Here is a 19,946-nt window from a genome sequence, read left to right as displayed (position 1 = left end):
GCATCACCACCGAAGCCCTACCCATGGCAAATCTCGTTGTATCAAGTAGTGAGATTACGTGAGCGTCATTCAGGGAAATATTTTCCCGAATAGCATATTATTTAATATATTATTTTAAAATAATGATAAACTGAGAAAAAAACTCTATTTACGCTCTAGTTTAATAAGGTTGAATTGGATTTCATAGACTGTAAAGGGCTAAAAAGTAGGGAGCGTTGGGGCTATTGGCCTATATCAGGGCTCACATATGAGAAAGTAAGGTCAAAGTGCTCACAAGGATCAAATGAAGCTTAAATGAGTCAAAGCATGGATTTAAAGATGATATATTAAACCTTGAAGAATATGAGGTCATGCATGATTTTTTGAAAGCCAAGAAATGTTTAAAGTCAAAAGAGCCAAATAAAAGCAAAGTGAGAGAGTTCAAAGAATATTAAAGCTTGAAAACCAAGAAAGAGCCAAAGTGAGCATGAAGACTTGAGCGTCTAGAATGTTAATGTATTAGAAGTCTCATGTAAGTGCTTTAATGTTTAAAATATCGTTTGAAATATTATGAAACACTTAGGTTAACTTCTTGGACGTAGATACCTTTTAAAATACTAGGAAAATATTTTCATAAGGTCAAAAATTATTTTAAAAAGGTTAGAATCATTTTTGGAATGAAAAGAACTAAAAAGAGTTTTTTCCAAATGCTATCAGTTTTTATACATCCGCATTGAGGTGAACTTTTCTCTATCAAAAACTCCTTATTTTAAAATGTGTTCAACATTAAGGTTGTAGGATTTTCTCTTAGCTTTCTTTTTACACCAAGAACACCTAATTTGGAGTTATACAGAAAAAGTTATGGCCAAAACATTGAAACAGGGTCACAACTGTCAGCCAACCGAACACTATTCACGGGAGGAACTTCAGCTGACTGAACAGCACACAGAACCACTTCAAATGACCAAAGTGTAACTTCAGATGTCTGAAGAATAACTTTAGACAACCGAAGATTAAGTTCAGTCATCTGTAGATTTTTTGCTGAATTTTTTTTAGAGGCAGAATCACCTCAGATGACTGAACCCGAGACTTCAGTCATCTGAACATTGTTAACAGGCAGAAATTTCAAAAATTTTATTTTTTAAATATTATTTGCTTGGACTCCAAACTTTCTAAAAACTTGGGAAATTATCTAAGGAAACTTTAGCAACAAGGAAACAAGTTTGAAAGCCTATAAATACATGGATTTGCAAATCAAAAACATACCAAGAATTGAAAAAATCTTTTTGAGAAAGCTGAAAGCACTCTTATTCTTACAAGTTCTCTTGTTTACTCATTGAAAAACTCTTTTGCTGAGATATTTTGAAATGCTAATTCTTCCTCATCTGATTCCTACTGCTAATCCTCATCTAAAAAGGATATTGGTGAATTCTACACTTGAACTTCATTCTATTTCATATTGATATTTTACATTGAAGTATATAGTGCTGAACTTGTACTAATTTTCTCTTTCTAGAGAGTGTTTCTTGTACACAACTATTCTTTTTATTTTTCTTGTAGATTTACGATTCCAAGGATTGTTTGGATTGTTGGCTAAGCAAGGGGATATTGCTTAGAGAGGCGGACTCTAACCTAGTTAAGGAGTGACCGGACTAGGGGATATCGTTTGGAAAAAGCGGACTCTAACCTTAACAAAGGAGTGTTGTAAAGGTTTGTTCCACCCATCAACGGAACAGGTTTAGTGAATCCTTTGGTGGTTTTTCCAAAAGCAAGGACGTAGGCTGTGTTGAAGCCGAACCTCGTAAAAATCTCCTTCTCACTCTCTCTTTCCCTATTCTTTATTTTCAGTGCATATTTAAATTGCGTGGATGGTTTAAATTTGAAAATCATATAAACTACGTATATTTGGAAATCAAACAAACTTAAGGTTTAATTTTGATCTGGGTTGCAGAAATTGAAAAGGAGTACGTTGGTTGAACCATTCTTTGTGGAAACCATACGGGAGTACGTTACTTGGTTAAACACCCAAAGATAAATTAACTGAGAGTTTATTTGGATTCTGAATATTTGGAAAGAGTGATTGGATGATGCATTGAATATTATATTGAAGGAACAAATTCATATATACAGGGCTTGGTTCAAATTCATATTAACAACAGGGCTACACACAAGCTAAGAATTCTTATGATTGTTTGGTTTGATCATCATGGTAAATTGATTGGTTTGGTTGAAAAGTTGTTTATTTGTTTGGTTAAGTAATAAGTGTTATGGTTGAAGATTGAATGTTTACTTAGTTCTTGTTTGATTGAAAAAATAGATAAACAAGTAAAAGAATTGGTTAAATATTAAAAGAAGTTAAGGACTTTAAAAAGAACTAAAAACAAAAGTTTTAAAAGTCAATTCACCCCCCATCTTGGGAAGCTATTCCTAATTTCAGGGGCTATCTAACTCATACATCATTACTTAAATTTAGTGATAAGGCTAATGCCTGAGGCCAATGCATTACCTTGGTCACACACACACACAAACTAAAGGTAGTGTCATTGAAATCCCGTTTCTTACCTTTTTATCTAACAAAACCTTAACGTTGAGTTTGGAAGTATGAATTTCGGATCTTAGATTTTAATTTAAGAAGATTTAGACAAATTTTAACACGATTTTTGTATTACATCTTATCCAAATCAAAGGACTCTATAAACATGGGGTAAAAATCTAATGAGAAGTTGCAAAAGAAATAAATTGTTCATTAGCATCTCACTAGTTCATCGTAATAAGGGCTTGTGAACTCTCATTCATTATATAATAAACAAGCTTGAGTAAGTATATTTAAACCCAACTTGAATTCAATTTGAGTTTAGTTAAAATTTTAATAAATAAGTTTGAGCATGTCAAAGTTGGACGCGATTTAACTATGTGCAACCTTAAGATCAAGGCAAGGTGAGCAAAAGTTTTGTTTTATTGAATTAAAACACTAATAAAAACCAAACCAAACCAAACCAAACTAGCTATAAGGACGTTTTGATTTTTGTGAAACCCTCAATTTTTAGTTCGCTTTTAATTTATAAATTTAAGAATTAATAATATCAAATTGGTTATCCATTTTTTGATTGGATGGTTTCTCCATCATGGTTTCTGGTTATGATTCTCTATGGAAGGCGGATTGAACCTCTGTTATGGTTTGTGCTGGTGGTAGTTTGAGCTTCCAAGTGGTTACTTGGTCTTCAGTTATCGTCATGGCTTTCCTTTGGAGGTGGTTCGAGTTGTTTGTCTTCATCTTGGTCTTGGTCTTCTTTCTCATTGTGGATGGTGTACCGGCAAAGTTGATGATCCTTTTCAAGCTTGAGGGCTGATCAATGATTTTGTGCAGCTCATCGTCTTACGGCTTTGCTTGTTGGAGGATGTTGCGCCTTGATTCCTCCTAAATTGGATATCCATCATTTTTATGGGTTTCTGTCTGGTGATGGCTTGAGTTCTAAGGTATTTTAATTCTTGCATTAATTGATTTTTGGTTTATGGTATATTTTTTGTTAGTTTTGATGACTTATTGCCCTGGGAATGCTCAGGTTTGATGTAATAGTGTAGATCTTGTTGATGGAAGTTTTTGCTTCCTTCCTCTCGGGTATGCCCAGAGTTTATGTACATATCCATTTGATCAATATAATTTATCATTTACTTATCAAAAAAAAAAAAGTGTTGGTGACGACACAGTGTAGGTCACCGCTAACTCCTCAAATTCTAAAATTACTAAGGTTACGTTTGGTATATAAAAATAATAGTATAATAAATTATGTTATTACTATAAAACAAATAATAATATGAAATATTTTATAAATCTATAATAAAAATAGATAATGAATAACTATTCCCAAATTTTACCATGAAGATGTCTATTCCTTTCAGCAATTAGGAACATTATTCCCCTAATTCCCAAAATTTATACCATATCCCATCATATTTCAAGGAGTAACTATTCCTTCGAACCTAACTAACTGTAAATTATTTTACATGGCTTCCAACTTCTTAACTCGCAGCAAAATTAAAATATTAAGATCACTATAAATAGATCCCTCAATATATTTCATATATACATTAGCTTGACTCATAATTAAACATCACATTCAGCTGTTTAGGATCCAACATTTTGACCCTAATTTTGAATCCAGCTTCCAAGTTTGACCAAAATAATCCATCCAAGCAAGCTTCTTTCCACACTACATCAATTTAGTTTCTAGGGATTGGTGTGGCATTTCAACTCATCAATTTCCATCACCAAAAAAGCCTAGTTTTCCGAAAATGATGAAACAATTACATAGAAGTAAAAGCACAGAGCAAAACAAACATTGAGATACTTAGAATGTGACGATTTTGTGTTGCAAATGAAGTTAATCTTATTCATGAGTGCACCATTCTCACAGAATCATGTCAAAAGTTGTAAAGTGCCAACTATTCGCAGAGTATTAAAATCCCATCGAATGCCCTCATAATAGAAATACAGAACAAAAATGTCTTCCGCTGAACCAAATGCGATGGTTAAGTCCAAATACAGGCTGAAAACCCAAGAAATAGAATCAGAATTGAAACAGCATCCCTGAGGAATATCCAAGATCATCAAGATGGGCAGCCATGGCCTTGTTCATAGGTGGTGGACCGCATCTTAGAATCTGAAGATTAGAGGATCAAAGGATGAGTTGACTCGTATCTCTATGATACGCAAAATGCAAGCCGAGCTTTTAGAGCATAAGAGGAGAAACAATTTCACCTTAATATCAGGCGCAGGTGCAGGGCAGTGGGCTTGAATCATCTCCTTGGAAACAAACCCAACACCACCATTCCACACATCAGGAGGCTACAGACACATTCAAGCAGAATTTACGTGAGGGAATACCCATCAACAATGACTGGCAACAACAAAAGGGCTCTATCCTGATCCTGATCATGGGTTAGCTTACATCTCCATCAAAGTGAAGCAGTAATGGACTGCTGTACATATAAGCAAACCCATCCCATCAGGACGTGGCAAGATACAAAAAAAAAATAGTTCAGAATTGAAATATGCATTTAATGTGTTTTAAGCAGCTGATTGATCAAAGTGCAAGTACATGATAATGTTATTGTGAAACATTAAGCTCCCTAGCAGGCACCCAAGCAAAGGTCCTTTCAGAACATGTGCTGGTTATAATGTCAACATAAACTTTAGCCAATGGGGGTGCCAGAGCAATAGTTTCCAAGTTGCCAATGGAGGTGTTAGAGCAATAGTTTTGAAGTTCATGTAATCATTGCTAGGACCTGCTGTGTGGGAAGTTCGGCGTCATAACCATACATGAAAAATAGGTTCATATTCTCTAAAAGCTACTCCAGAGATATAATAAATTTTCAGCTCAAACAAAAAAATAAAAATAAAAAAGGTATAAATAAACAAAAAAAAGGTATGCCACATCAGAAAGGAAACCAACCTGATTCAGCACATAGTAGACAGTAAAGCGATTAGGGTAGTTACTGGCAAGGCCATCCAACTCTTCCTGAAATGTGGAGTACAAATTAGTTCAATCAATTTAACTCAATCATGAGTTAACACATTGAATTTGTTACTTCCACGTAGTTTATTTCAATCTGCCAAAGACCCCTTAGTCAACAGTCATCATCCTCTTTAATTAAGTCCTATAACCAGAATAAGGAAAGATAAGTGCTCATATGTAGCGACTGGAGTGTGCGCATGTGTCTCTATATCAAGAAGCAAGGAAACATAATAGTACTGTAAATTTAAAGAAATTTTAGAATAAATAAACATATTTACTCCCCCCCCCCCCCCCCTCCAAGACCCAAAAAAAAGAAAAAAAAATAAAAAACAAAAAAGCAACAAAACGAAAACATTCACTAAATATCTAATTGAAAGTGCAACAAGCTCATCACAATGAACTTTAACCTTCTTTGATAGACTTGTATGGCAGGTAAGACATGTCACTGCAAATGATCTACTTTGATTTCTGATATAAATGCGAGGCAACTGAAACAAAAATGACCAATCCTTCTAGAACCTCTTCCAAAACCTAATCCAATACCAACCAGAAAAAGAAAAAAAAACAATCTTCTCTACAAATTAGTAACAGAAGTCTGTCATTATCATCGACACTCCTTTTCCTTAAAAATCTCCCAGAGTAATGCAATAGGAAACATCCTCCAGAGATATATATAGTATTACTCCCTCTTTGGACGTATTTAGAATTTATTGTTGATACATGAAAGGTTCTAGTTTTAGAAGTAATTTTAAGTCATTATTGCTATCTCATATCCTACCATGGATGTATCTATGTTAGATCTGTTTTTAGTGTAGTCAGAAGAGCCCAGGCAAATTTGATGAAAATGAATTATTTGAAGACCATCTGGTCTCCCCTTCCCACCCCCGTCTCCCTCTGATTATCTCTATTTCTCACTAGAAAACCTAGAGGCCTGTTTATTGTGGAAAACAATTATCATTTTCCATTTCTAGTTTTTCAAAGAACAACAGTAATGCCACCCCACCTTGTCTTCTAATTTTCTAACATTTGTATATGAAACATGGTAAATGTCTTTTATCCTTATCCAAGTTCTCTATGTAAATGTTGGAAAACTAGAAAACAAGATGAAATTTTTATAATTATTTGCAAAACTGGAAATGGAAAATGAAAACTTTTCTTCACAACTAACAGGCACTAGTTTCCTCTTTTCTCATTATTTTAGAAGTCACATTTTTTAGGAACCTCTTGGAGGCTTTATCTAATTAGAATATGAAAGATATTAGTTTACATTACCTTAAAAAAAATAATATAAAAAAAAAACAAAATGCCAAAAATAAAAACAATGCAGTCATTCACTTCACAATGCTCAAAATTCACTGGTAACCTGAATGAACTTGACACAGTTCTATGTAGCTAAATAAAAAAATGTTCCTATTAATTGCATAGTAGCCCTTAGAGAGGAGACACCTCAATGGTATGACAAAAGGACTTGCAGGTTGAGGTCTCAAGTTCACACTTTAATAAGATATGAAGGGAAGGGGCTAAGAAAGAGGAATCGACCCCCAGTCTACCCCTCATTATAGAACCAGGCCACAATGCACCCTCAATGGACCCAAAAAATAAAAAAAGGTTGGGCACCGCCCAGGCTGCAGATCACCTACAGAGGTCCAGCACCTAGACACTACACCTTAACACTTCACTTCAATACAGTGCACAGAAAATGAACATATTCACAATAAAGTGCAGGGTGCTGGAGGCTAATTAATCACATTGGTAACATCTCAATATGCACTCATTCCACATTCCCATTGCTTCTTGGTTCATGCAGAAACAGTCCTAAATCAAGTTTCAAGTGCTAAGTTACTTTAACACACGGCTCAAAAAACAGGTAAATAAATGATACATATTAGAGATACAAATTACCTTCAAAAGAATGTCTTCAAATGTAACATTGGCATATATAAGATGAACTTTTGTTTTGTCCTTAGGGTTTTCCAATATGGCTCTAGCAACCTTATTGCAACCAGAAAAGAAACAACTGAACACATTAATACCACAGGCCTCAAAAAGATATCAATTGAAAATAGGAGCAAAATGAGATCTCAAAAAGTAAAATATAAATATAATAAATTCTCAAATACATACTTGAAACATTGGTGTAATTCCAGAGCCTCCAGCAAGCATCCCAAAAGCTCTAACTTGGCCAGGTTGGTACTTAAAACGCCCCTAATTGCATTACAGAAACTAATAAGAGCCCTTTTCATCAGAGTCAATAAGTGAATGTCAATCTAGACATGAACAATGTTGCCCGATTAGCCACCTTGAAAACCATATTTCACAAGGTGCTAATGAAGTCCTGGTAGAACCATTATGCAAACATCGTTAAGGGGTCTGACATCAAGCACATTCACAAGCAATCCATTTAAAAATACTTTAGCACCAGAGTAGACTGGAAATAGGATAATGGTAGGGATTGATGGGATTCCCAGCATGTTTTTAAAAACCCAGACCCGCAACCAGCCCGGACTGGTGGGTTAAACCGGTGGTTGAATTGGTGATGTAAGCATGATGTTACACACACACACACACACACACACACATATATATATATATATATAAAACAACGATACTATTACAATCATAGAGATGATATTACAAATATGTGATTATAATCACCTATTATAATAATAATAATAATAATAATAATTACTAGCAATACTTCAGATAAATTTATACTTTTCTATTCTCTAAAATATTCTTTAAATTTATTAATATATCATATTAAGTGTCAAATAAATATCAAAATGCAGAGAGAGAAGACTTTGATTTCATTAAAATTTAAGTTAATGCCTTTATGCATTATCTACATGGAAGATATGACATATGACATCAAAGCACAGTCGGTTGCATGGCAACACACTTATGTTGGTTCACTGTTGTCCTGGGATCATATCCTCCCCACAATGTTTTCTCTACACAGCATTTACAGTTCTTTTGTACTGGGCTGGTTGACCTACTATTGCCCTGGTCTAATCCAGTACAGGTCAGATCTGACAGAATTGGCCGGTCAACTCCAATTCATTCCAAATAAGGCTCATAGTTAGCAACTGGACAGGCTCGGTGACCAGTTCAGTCGAACCTAGTCAGCTCAGCAGTCAGTCTGGGTTTCAAAACCATGATCCCCAGGTTGTAAGCTATCATCAATCAAGCAGCATTGAAATATTGTATGTGGTTTTTGCAATGGATCATAAAATTTCACTGAGATGAAGAAATTCTTCAAAAGTCCCTCCATACTAAAGGAACATGATTTCTTCAACAATAACAACAAGCCTTAAGTCTCACTAGGTGAGGTCGCCAACATGAATCCATTTCCGCCAATTCACCCAATCAAGAGCATTTTCCTCTATTAGATTAAGGGCTATTAAATCCTTACTCACTTTTGCTCCTTATTTGTCATCATAAAAAAAGGGGAGATTGTTAGCCTAATAAGGCTAAATCTAGTTTTGATGATAACAAATCAAGGGTACTTAACATGTTTGTTTTAAGTCTAGTTTCAGGGTTTAAAAGTATTCATGAGATCAAGTTCGAGTGTTTGAAGAGCTTAAATGAAATTTGTACTTAAAGCCATATTAGATAGTTTTATCTTATAAGAGTCTCATGTAAGTGCTTCACAAATTCAATACTAATGTTTGAAGCTCTTAGGAAATATCATTAACTTAGAGACCTGTTTTTAAATAATGGAAAACATTTTCTCAAAGTTTCAAGTAAGTTTTTCCAAGTTACAAGTTAAGTGTCGAAACCAAATTTTGAAAAACAAAGAAGTGGCAAGCAGGACAGTCGACTGATGATTAATCATCAGGCAACTGATGTGTTGCTGACTTTGTTAATAAATAGACAGAACAAGAACAGGCGACTCACCTTTTAAAGTCCAGTCGACTGACTCAGCACTGACTTTCAAAATGCGCTAATTTTAAAAAGCTCAAGCGACTGACCCTCGGGCCTTAGTCGACTAAAGTCTATGTTTTAACTTTTTAGCAATGCTGATAAAGTTTCCAAAATTGATTTCTTGGTTTCCAAACTAAGAGAAAACTTAGGGAAACGGTAAGAAACCCTTGTGCACTATTTATATGTTTTATTTACGCATATTAGGGCAACTCACAACACACAAACAAATTAAATTTCTAAATTCTATTGCTGAAAAGCTTTCCTAAAGAACTGCTGAGTTATTGCTGAAATTCCCACATGAAATTCTGATTTGCTCTACTGAAATTCTCAATCTCTAATCAGAATACTGGTGATATTACTCTGAGCTTCAACTTCTTTATTGTTTTTGATTGAAATATACTGAATCTAACTTGTACAAATCTACTCTAACGAGAGTACTTCTTTGTACGAACAAGTTTGTTCCTTGTTTCTTGTTTTTGTTTGACGGTTCAGGATTGTTGAATTGTTGCCTAACGAGAGGGTTGTTCTCATTAGAGAGGGATCTCCACCTTGAATGGAGAGAGGATTGCTCCACCTGGTAACAAAGTGGAAAGGAAATCCTCACAGCGTGCTACTTGAGGCAAGGACGCAGGCCGCTGGCCGAACCTTGTAAAAAATCTGGTGTTCAGCTCTTCTTCCCTTGAACCTTTTACATTCTTGCAAGATTATTAACTGCGTGTATCTTTAATTAATTATTGAGAACTTGCTGAATTTTGGGAATTTGTTGAATATTGATTTTTCTTGTATTTGAATCAAGGAATTAATTGGTTGTGTGGATTGGATTGAATATTCAGACAAACTTTAAATACTAAGTTTTAAATATACAACTGAGATAAATCTTGTGAATTTGATTATTTCATTAAAAGAAAATTGCAGGGTACTTAAGATCAATATGCTGAGATTGCTTTGTGAGATTATTATTGTACATTGTTGAAAAGAATAACTGATTTTGAATTTTGCTCAACTATTGAAGCATTGAAATTTGGATTTGGATTGTAATCTCATATTCACATTCATATATACCTAGGACTCTCGATTGGTATAGTACGGTCGCTGATTAAAATTTTTGTCTTTGTGTGATTGTAGCAAATTAATTTGAAAAGGGTAATACTTAACTAAAGTTTTTGTAAAGAAAATTTTAAAAATCCAATTCACCCCCCTTCTTGGGAGTACACCTTTAATCTCAGACCTCAATTGGATCAAGGGCTTTCAAGCCATGAGACTTGACCACTGAGATAGACATTTGAGTGTTTCTTTGGATTAGGATAAGCATGGCTAGGTTGGACTTGATATAGTCTTGTCGTCACACGGGCATGACTCCTTGACAGTTTAGGTAGATCAAAGCGAGGGTGATTCCTTTTGGCCTTGGTGATCTGCACATCCAAGATACAATGCAGCATACCACCCACAGAAAACTACTCCAACTTTTTCCCTTTGATGTTGGTTGTGATGGATAGTGCCAATGAACAGAACCTATGAACCTATAGTACTAGTGAGTAGTAGGGAAGAATAGTGCTCGTGAGGAATACTAGTGGGTAGTGCTCATAGAAGTGCTGATGAACAATACTCAAACAATGTCCATGGACATGATTACGAACTATAACTCAAGAATGATTGTCAAACTTCTAGGACAGATAATCAACAAGAGTAAGACCAAGTATGGACAAATTGAAGCTTGTTGGGCAGATTGAATCTTGCATTAATATCAATTTGCTGTAAAATAACCAAGAGAGAGAGAGAGAGAGAATAGACAGATCCGTAGACACAAGGATAAACCATTAAACACAATTTAATTCCAAATCAAATAATTAATCACATAATACTGGTATTTAAATACCTGAAATGCTTTGCTAATAGTTAAATCCTAGAATTTGCTAAATTAGGACCTAGCAAAATACAACCAAAAGAACACCATAAAAGATACAAAAAAATCCCAAATGCTTTGAATTCAAATCCCTGGCCTGGTTTGTGTACTATATCAAAAAGTAACTTCAAAAGTAAGGAATGGCTATATCAAAAAGTCACTTTAAGAATAAGGAATGACCCCAATGGTAATGGACTCATCCTACCCTGCGTTTTAGTGGGGTTCAAAATTTCCAAGACTGCCCTTGCCCCACTTGCCCAAAATATAATAAAAATTAAAAAAAGAGTACGAATAATATGTAAAACAAACCCAGGGAATCAAGAAATATTCTGTTGACGATAGTTAAAGTTTGATAGTCAATTACAAATAATTCTGTGTGGTGGAAAAGATAATAATAAATTTGTTTTATATACAATGAATGCATCTTGGAGAAAAAAGACCCATTTTTGCCATTGAGATTTTTAACAGACTTATCCATACTCATGAAAAGCAGAAAGTTCAATAAATGATCAGCTGTCTAATTTACACACACACATATACAGAGACAGATGTTAAAAAGTCAAAGACAATCAAACATAAATAGAGAAGTATTATGAATTTATGATACTACAATTAAGAAAAAATATATCAACATTTTTTGTTGTATTTCCATGTTTCACACTAAATTTTCACCTGCTTCTTCCTAAAAGACCTTGATATGCAATCGCAAATCACAACAGGTGGGAGAAATATTTAGCTAACAACACAGAAGGAAAATAAACCATCATCCTTACCAAATTGGTATATTTGGTTGATCATGGAAGATGAAAAAAAGATGCTAAGCTTCCTTTAGGTTAGCATTTCAAATAGAAGTTTCTTCATTCAGAAACACGGGGCATCGTGTTTGATTAGTCATTTTCTCCAAAACTGTATATAAGATTGCACCTCATAAACATCCCAATTTTTTTAGTTTTGAACAAAATTTATTTTATGTAAAACTGGGTACAGTCCTAGACATCAGACCACCTCTAAGACCAATGGTGAAGCTCTGAGCACAGAAGCAGCAAAGAAAAGGCTACTAAAGCAGCAAATAATTGAAAGTTGTCTTCATCATGTATTCAACTCGCCCATTGGGTTGTGATTATTATGGAGAATTCCATTTTGACAGCAATTTTTGGGAACTAAGGAAGGATTGTTGCCACATGCTTGGATCTTGTCGCACCAGTTATGATGTATAAATCAAGCGAGCTTGTGAAAAAGAAATTGAAATAATAAATAGATCTTGAGAAATTTGAAACTCAAAGGACAACACAATTCAACATCATCAACCCATATTCAAGCCAGATCAAATGCAGCAGCTCCAGCAAAATTGAAATGCCACGAAGGGAACATAATGCAGCTCCAGTACTACGGGCTCACTGGTTTGCCCCAGAAAACAAGGAAGCAGGAGACAAAACTAGATGTCCATGGCAACTGAGGCTGTCAGTTAATTGCTATTTTTTGGCTGCAGAAACTTGGTGGCTTTTTTTTTTTTTTTGTGCCTCCTTCAAATGTAGTTTTGAAGATGTTGTAGAACTTGGCTTGGCTGCTTAATTTGCTCTTCATGTACAATATACATCCACTCACCCAAACACATTCCTATTCTCATTTGCAAAAACAAACTTGAATTTATTTATCAAAACACATTTTTGAGTATAAAGTATGCATAATGCAACTTAGTGTTTTCATTTTTTTGAATACAAGAATCTGGATGCAAGTTTTTAAATTGCTAACTAAATGGGGCTGGTCTGCTCATGAGATTGACAGAAGTGCAAATGCTGCTGCTCACAACCCCTAACAATGGGCACCTTCACTTAATGTTGATGGCAGCATCCCTTTGTCCTGTATCTCAGACCGTGTTGTCTCCACTTGCAGCTCATTTTGTTTGGCCTTGTGCAGTAAAAAGAAATGAGGATGAAAAAAAATGCATAAATATAAGAAAGAGGGAACAGCCTGGATCAATGGCAAGGTTACTCCTTTGTGACTAGTTGGTTATGGGTTCGATTATAAGGAAACAACCTCTCTGCATAAAAGCAAGGGTAAGACTGCGTACACTGTGATGACCCTCCCCCTACTCTCACAAAGCAGGGAGCCTTGTGGCCCGGGAGTGCCCTTTAAGAAAAAGGGAAGAAGTCCCTCTCCACTTGAAATTTTGATTAAATTAGGGATAGTATGAACAAAGGAACATCCAATGAGCACAACCCAATATTTCCTAAATGCCAAACTCAAAAAAAATAAATAAAAATAAAAGAAATCAAACTTTGCCCATGGTAATATTGTAATTAAAAATTTACAATACATTTCACCTATTTTTCAATAGTATAGGCTATTCCATAAGAGAAAATATTTTAAAACCTTCACAACATAAACTTAACACAAGTAATTTCCCGGTATCATTGTGGCAAAATAGCAGCTTCGTTAAAGGGGAAAGAAAAAACATTCACACTATAAGAAAGGCCATGACTAGGATCTAGCATGAAGCATGCCCTCAGAAAGTCCAATGAATATGTTGACAATGATGTAATAGAACTTGGCTAGGCTGCATAGTTCTTTGGTTCCTGTACAATTCACGTCTGATTATCCAAACAATTTTTTGCTCACTTTTGGAAACTAAACTCAGATTTAGGTATCCAAACATACTTTTTTAGTATAAAATATGCATAATACAAATCATCTTTTTCATTTTTGAAAACACAAATCTGGCTACAATTTTTTTATCAATATCCAAAAGGGGCCTAAGATATTGGGCTGTCCACTCAGACAGTCCATAGAGAAGTGTAAATGGTGCTGCCCACAGTCTCTAACAATAGGCTTTTTTTTCTTAATGTTGGGGACAGCACGGTGGCATCCCTTTTTCTCCTATATCTCAGTCCCTGTTATCTCCACTCTCCCTTGGACCTCACAAGACCACCAGTTTTATTTTGTGTCCAAAAAAAAAAAAAAACAAAACCAGTCCCCTCAAAGCTGAATAAACAAAATATCTCCACTTGAAATTTTGATGAACTAGAAGAGTTGAATTGGAAAAGGCATGAGGAAAGGAGAAAAAAAAAAAGATAGAAAGGAAATTTGTTCATCCTACTTTTATACTTACAATACATTTTGTTTATTTTTCCGTGGTATAACCAATTCTGTAAGAAAAAAATAGTTGAGCATATCAACAGCCTAAACTTATTTCAAGTTAGCGCCGAGTCACATTGTAAGGAAAAAAAAAAGGATCATGAAAAAGGCCATGAAATGGATCTAAAACAAAGCATGCAGTCAAGGGCAATTTACTGAATATGCTACATGAAGAAGATTGACTGTACCTTGGGTCCCTTCACAGCCAAATAATCACCCTCACACATTTCCCGAAAATGGTGAGACATCCTTCCTTGGGGATACATCTACTTGCAGTGAAATCAAGGAGCACATATTTAAATGGAGCAACTAAACAAGAAAAGTGATTGATAGAAATCAAGTCAATTAAGTCCACAAGAAGCAGGTTTGGGGTTATTACCTTGATAACTAGCTCAAAATATCCAACATCAGAATCCAAAGTGGTTGGGGTATATGGTTTAATAACCTCTTCTCCTTGGCTATCTTTGCCCCTGTTTGAGAATGCAGTTGCCAAGCCAAAATGTCAAAACAATAACTAGACCTCAATCCTATCTACAAGTTGTATCATTCACTTGGAGCTCCAAACATTTGAATGATCAAAAATTAAGAGCCATTAAGTCATGGACAAAATGAGCATGCATGTACATATATCAGACTATGACAAAAGGCAGAAACAACAAAACAAATTCAATCCATCAAACCTGCAACTTATATGTTGTCCAATAGGGAGACCCAACACTGAGGTCGGTGTGGGAAGTTCAAATTTGAACTTTGCCACATTATGGCTAAGCTGCACGCGCTTGACAAGTTTAAATTTCTTGAAGTTTTCAGGATCTAAACAACCTACATGCACCCAAAAAAACAAAAAAAACAAAAAAAAAAAAACGACAACGACAACAACAAAAAATCCATCAATCTACAGAGGTAAAAACATCAACAATTAAAGAAATGAAACCTCTTGGAAAGCAACAGAATAATTCTAGAGAACAAAAAGGATATAAAAAGCATTTATCAAATAATCCACCAGTACAAAAACGATATTCAAAATTTTCAAAATTGTTATATTCCTTCACTCTAAATAATACATTTAAGGAAGAATTCAAACTTATATAATGCTTAGAATTTCAATAAATCAGAATAAATACATAAATAGAGGAAAACAAACTAAAATGAACTAAGATGAGATAACAGTATCTAAAGCAACAAAAAATGGAGAACAGAAATAGGTAAGCCTAGAGAATGCAAGCAAGTGGACAGCTCATTGATATAGATTAGACCAAGTGTGTGCTACTTCACAAGCCTAAATGAATTTATCATCATCCCAATATAACATGGACTTCCACATCAAACCCATCTCTTCCAAAATAAACTAGTCACCGGGAAAAATGTTACTTGCATTCTTTTTTATACTTGGAACAGTTCTACATTACTACTCAGTTGCTGAGGCCAAAACCTTAACCCCCCCCCCCCCCCCCCCATCACACATTTGCACAAATGCTTATTTCAATTGCTCTCAATCCCAAAAAAAAGCAATGCTCTGTCTTGCTCCATAGTCCATATCAGATTGTTAGGCTCCATATTGTATTATTAGCAAATTGAAGTGAACCCAAACCTTGAGATCTCATTAGGCCAGACTGGCCAGTCCATGAACCCGAACCAGTTAAGCTGCGCAAAAGCAGCTTGGATTACTTAAATCTTAAGTATACCAGCGACTAGTCTTATTTAGAAAACTTCCTGAACAAACTGGGCCTTTTGGAGAATATTTATGTAGCAGCAGTCATCAAATCTAAATTCAGCATACACATAAGAAAAAGAAATTTTAATTTTCAAAAAAAAAAAAAAGGCGAATCGTAATACCGCTGAGTTAATGCCGAAAGGATAACTAGTTCTGGAGAGTTTAAACACAAAATGATAAAGCAAACTTCAGTTATCTAAACAAACAGGAAAAAAAATCTAATTGTTGACACGCATAAAATATGCTGAATTTTTTTCAAAATTCGAAGGACCCATTATTCAGAACCCCAAAACTAAGCATTACTGATAATTAGAAATTACTCATGATATTTCCATAAATAGAGTACATATAAAAGGCAATGGAACAATGATGAAGAATCCAAACAAAGAAAGAAAGAACAACAGTACAGCCATTAAAGTTCCACCCAACAAAAATAAGATTCAGAAGACTTGTTACGTGTCAAATCCAGGCAGAAAGAAAACGCAACGGATAGAAGCTCAAAGCCTCAAATGCATCATCTCACTAAAGGGTCCAACCTTTTGGTTTCTTTGTGGAATAGAAATAGGCAGCACCGGCAACAACGGCGACGAGGGCCACAACCACACCAAGAATCTGGACTTCCGGCGTTTCCAAGAATTCCATGCTGCGACTAACCAGAAAACCCAAACGTTAGAGTTGATTTGTGGAAACTTTGAGCGGATTTACCAATAAATGACTGAGGTAGGAAAAAGGATAGGCGGAAAAATGGTTAGTACATCTCCGCTTTGAAGGATTGGTGTGGTCAGGCTTCAGCTGTGACAGTGGCGAGACGAAAATAATTGATGTAGATGGGATACGGTCATACTGGTAGGTGGAATAGGGCGATGTCGTTTCACGATTTCACCTACCCCGCGGCTCCCCAAAGAAGAAAGAAACAAAAAGAACAATATGTACAGAGTCTCAATGGAAGTTGTTCTAACAAATGGGGTGGACTCGACTGTTTTATGTTTTTGGATATAACACTCATGTCGAAAAAATGATTTAAACTTTTTATTGAAAAAACGGGCATTTCATTCTTGTTTTTTATTTTATCCAATGTTGGATCCATGACTTACGTATAAAGTGTGTAAAGTTAAGAACGATTTTTTGCTCTTTTGTGTTTTTCGATATAGAACACTCATGTCGAGAAAATAATTTAAACTTTTTATTAAAAAAACGGGCATTTTATTCTTTTTTTTTTATTTTATCCAATGTTAGATTGATGATTTATGTATAAAGTGTATAAAGAGCAAATAGAAAGGTATCCCAGGCTTCTGTTATTTCTATTCGTGTTTTCTCTTTTCTTTTGTCTTCTTCTTTTTTTTCCCTTATTTTTGATCAGGAACGGACCTATCACAAGAATATTTTTTTTAGTGGGGCGATAGCTCTGAAAAGACAGATTGCCTATCTTTTCTTTCAGCTCAGGAGAAATACGATCAGGGAGGGCTAATTCAAACCCTTCAGGTAAAATAAGAGCAGCCCCTACATTCAAAGCCCCCTTTTTACCATTAGCAAGAACTTAGGCCAATCCGAATTGATCTTGTAAGAGATCCGCTACAGAACGAATACATTTATTTTTCAAATGATTCATATCTTCACGTGTACCCATTCCTTCATTTCTCCTCTTTGAATAGAAGATAGCGCAATTTCTCTTGGGTTTATCAGTCTAAGCACGAAACGATATACCTTGATATTATTGATAATTTTTTGACTCAAAGGATCATTCCATCTCAATTGAAAAAGTAAATACCTTTTCAGGAAGAAATCCAGTTCTGCTTCTGCATTGCTATTGTATTGTTTTTTTCTTTTTACGTTTTTTCATGTTTGATCTCGCATACGTGAATACCCCCCGAAGCTATGGGCAAAACACCCGGCAATGAGACCCAATTTCCCATTCCTTAGTTGGAAAGATAAGTGGCCATGAAAGGGGGATTAAGTGGAACAGAATTAACTGGGTGATAGAGTCATGGAAACACTTGTTTTTTTTCATATTTTGGACCTTAGCTTCGTGGAACAATAGGCTATTGCTGAATTAGGGAATAATTGAAATCTTAGATCAAAACATTGTTCATGTCGCTTCTTCACTTTATCGTGTGAATGTAGCAAGTGAAGTGGGATACAAAAGAAATATAATTAAAATTAAAATTATAAATGATCTTAAGAAAGAAATTTGACTTTATTAAGCTATTTTTAAAAGACAAAAGATAAAATGATGTAGTCACAAAATTAAAACTTCAATTGTAACCTTCCTTATGTATTTATAGAATTTAAAATTTCACATATATCTTAAAAGTCAAAATTGAATGCACACCCTTTTTTATATTTTCCCAATGTTTATACAAATTTTAACTGTTCAGCTTCTATCAAACTTTGGAAATAAAAATTGTATTTTTTTCCTTCATCCTGTTTACAGAGATGAAGATACACATATATAGAGGATTATTGAGACCTATATTTGGATATACAAAGATTATGACTAGAATAAGGGGTGACCCTTGAAATAAGGGATTTACATTCAAGGTTCATCCCTATAATCTATCTAGTTTTAATGGCAGTTCACGCCAACACTCCCCCTCAAGTTGGTGCATACAAATTTCTTATGTCCAACTTATCAAGTGAGTTGTAGAAGTTCTTCCTACATACTGCCTTTATAAGTATGTCTGCTAATTGGTCCTTAGACTTTACGAAGGGAAAACGATTTATCTTGGCCTCGAGGTTTTGTTTGATAAAATGTCGATCTACCTCCACATGTTTTGTGCAATCATGTTGAACAAGGTTGTAAGAAATATTAATAGATGTCTTATTGTCACAGAATAGGTCCATCTCAGAACTAGGAGCAAAGTCTATTTCTATCAATAGTCTCCTCAGTCAGAGGAGCTCACAAAGATCCTTAGCCATTACACGGAATTTAGCTTCTACACTTGATAATGCCACCACCTTTTGTTTCTTACTTCTCCATGTAATCAAATTCCCTCCAACAAACATGAAGTAACCTAAAGTGGACTTTCTGTCCAAGATATTCCTTGCCCAATCAGCATCAGTATATCCTTTAACTCTTATATGATTATTCTTAGAAAACGTAAGTCCTTTTTCCAGGAGATGACTTTGAGTATCGAAGAATCCTCGTCATTGCAACAATGTGATCCTCACTAGGACAATGCATGAATTGACTTACTATACTCACAACATAAGCAATGTATGGGAGAGTATGTGAGAGGTAGATAAGTTGTTGTATAAAACTTGAATTTGCATAGCAGAAGTCAAACATAGCAATCAATGAAATAGCAAATACAAAACACAACCACAACAAACAAATGACAGCAAGAACAACACAAGGAATTAGGTGATTCAGCAATGCCTACATCCAAAGGAGCAATCAGCAAAGAAATATTAATATCTTGTGTCAAAGACATTTCCAATGTTACAGATACATCATAATAGACATATATATATATATATATATATATATATATATATAAACACCACGGAGGCTTTCCGTCCAAACCCTCAACCAACTTAACATTCATATTCAAAATTCAAAAATCTGCAATGGGTTCCAGAGCCAACCGTCGTTGGATTGGGCCAAGTCGTTGACGGTTTCAAACAGTGTGCAAATTATCTGAATTCTAGTGTCAAACTGTCGATGGTTCCCTTGCTCCTCCTAGCATTTTTTATTTTCCACTATGTCTTCTTCCTTGTACATGCATCTCATCAAGTATATGAGTCACATAACTCGACAATCTCCACCTTGGCTAGT

The 19,946-nt window shown here is 34.9% G+C and overlaps 1 protein-coding gene across 4 annotated transcripts; it reads right to left on the bottom strand.

The window, feature by feature from the left end:
* Positions 1 to 4,342: 4,342 nt before the first annotated feature.
* On the bottom strand, positions 4,343 to 17,169 carry LOC131143800 (NADH--cytochrome b5 reductase 1-like). 4 transcript variants are annotated; one of them, XM_058092159.1, is made up of 10 exons: positions 16,927 to 17,169; positions 16,708 to 16,814; positions 15,138 to 15,279; positions 14,837 to 14,927; positions 14,646 to 14,723; positions 7,620 to 7,700; positions 7,398 to 7,487; positions 5,433 to 5,498; positions 4,739 to 4,825; positions 4,343 to 4,640 (listed from the first exon to the last, which is right to left on the bottom strand). In XM_058092159.1, exons 2-10 carry the CDS (start codon positions 16,811 to 16,813, stop codon positions 4,548 to 4,550), a joined length of 834 nt encoding a protein of 277 aa, XP_057948142.1. In that variant the 5' UTR covers position 16,814; positions 16,927 to 17,169; the 3' UTR covers positions 4,343 to 4,547. The 4 variants fall into 4 exon arrangements, with proteins under 4 accessions (XP_057948142.1, XP_057948141.1, XP_057948140.1 ...); XM_058092158.1 differs by having other exon boundaries at positions 16,708 to 16,820; positions 16,927 to 17,166; XM_058092157.1 differs by having other exon boundaries at positions 16,708 to 17,118.
* Between the last annotated feature and the right edge of the window lie 2,777 nt (positions 17,170 to 19,946).

This window comes from Malania oleifera, chromosome 12 (assembly GCF_029873635.1).
Source record: "Malania oleifera isolate guangnan ecotype guangnan chromosome 12, ASM2987363v1, whole genome shotgun sequence".
In the NCBI taxonomy this organism is placed as follows: Eukaryota; Viridiplantae; Streptophyta; class Magnoliopsida; order Santalales; family Ximeniaceae; genus Malania; species Malania oleifera.
The sequence above is the reverse complement of the archived record's forward strand: the minus strand, read 5'-3'. Positions and strand labels throughout refer to the sequence as shown.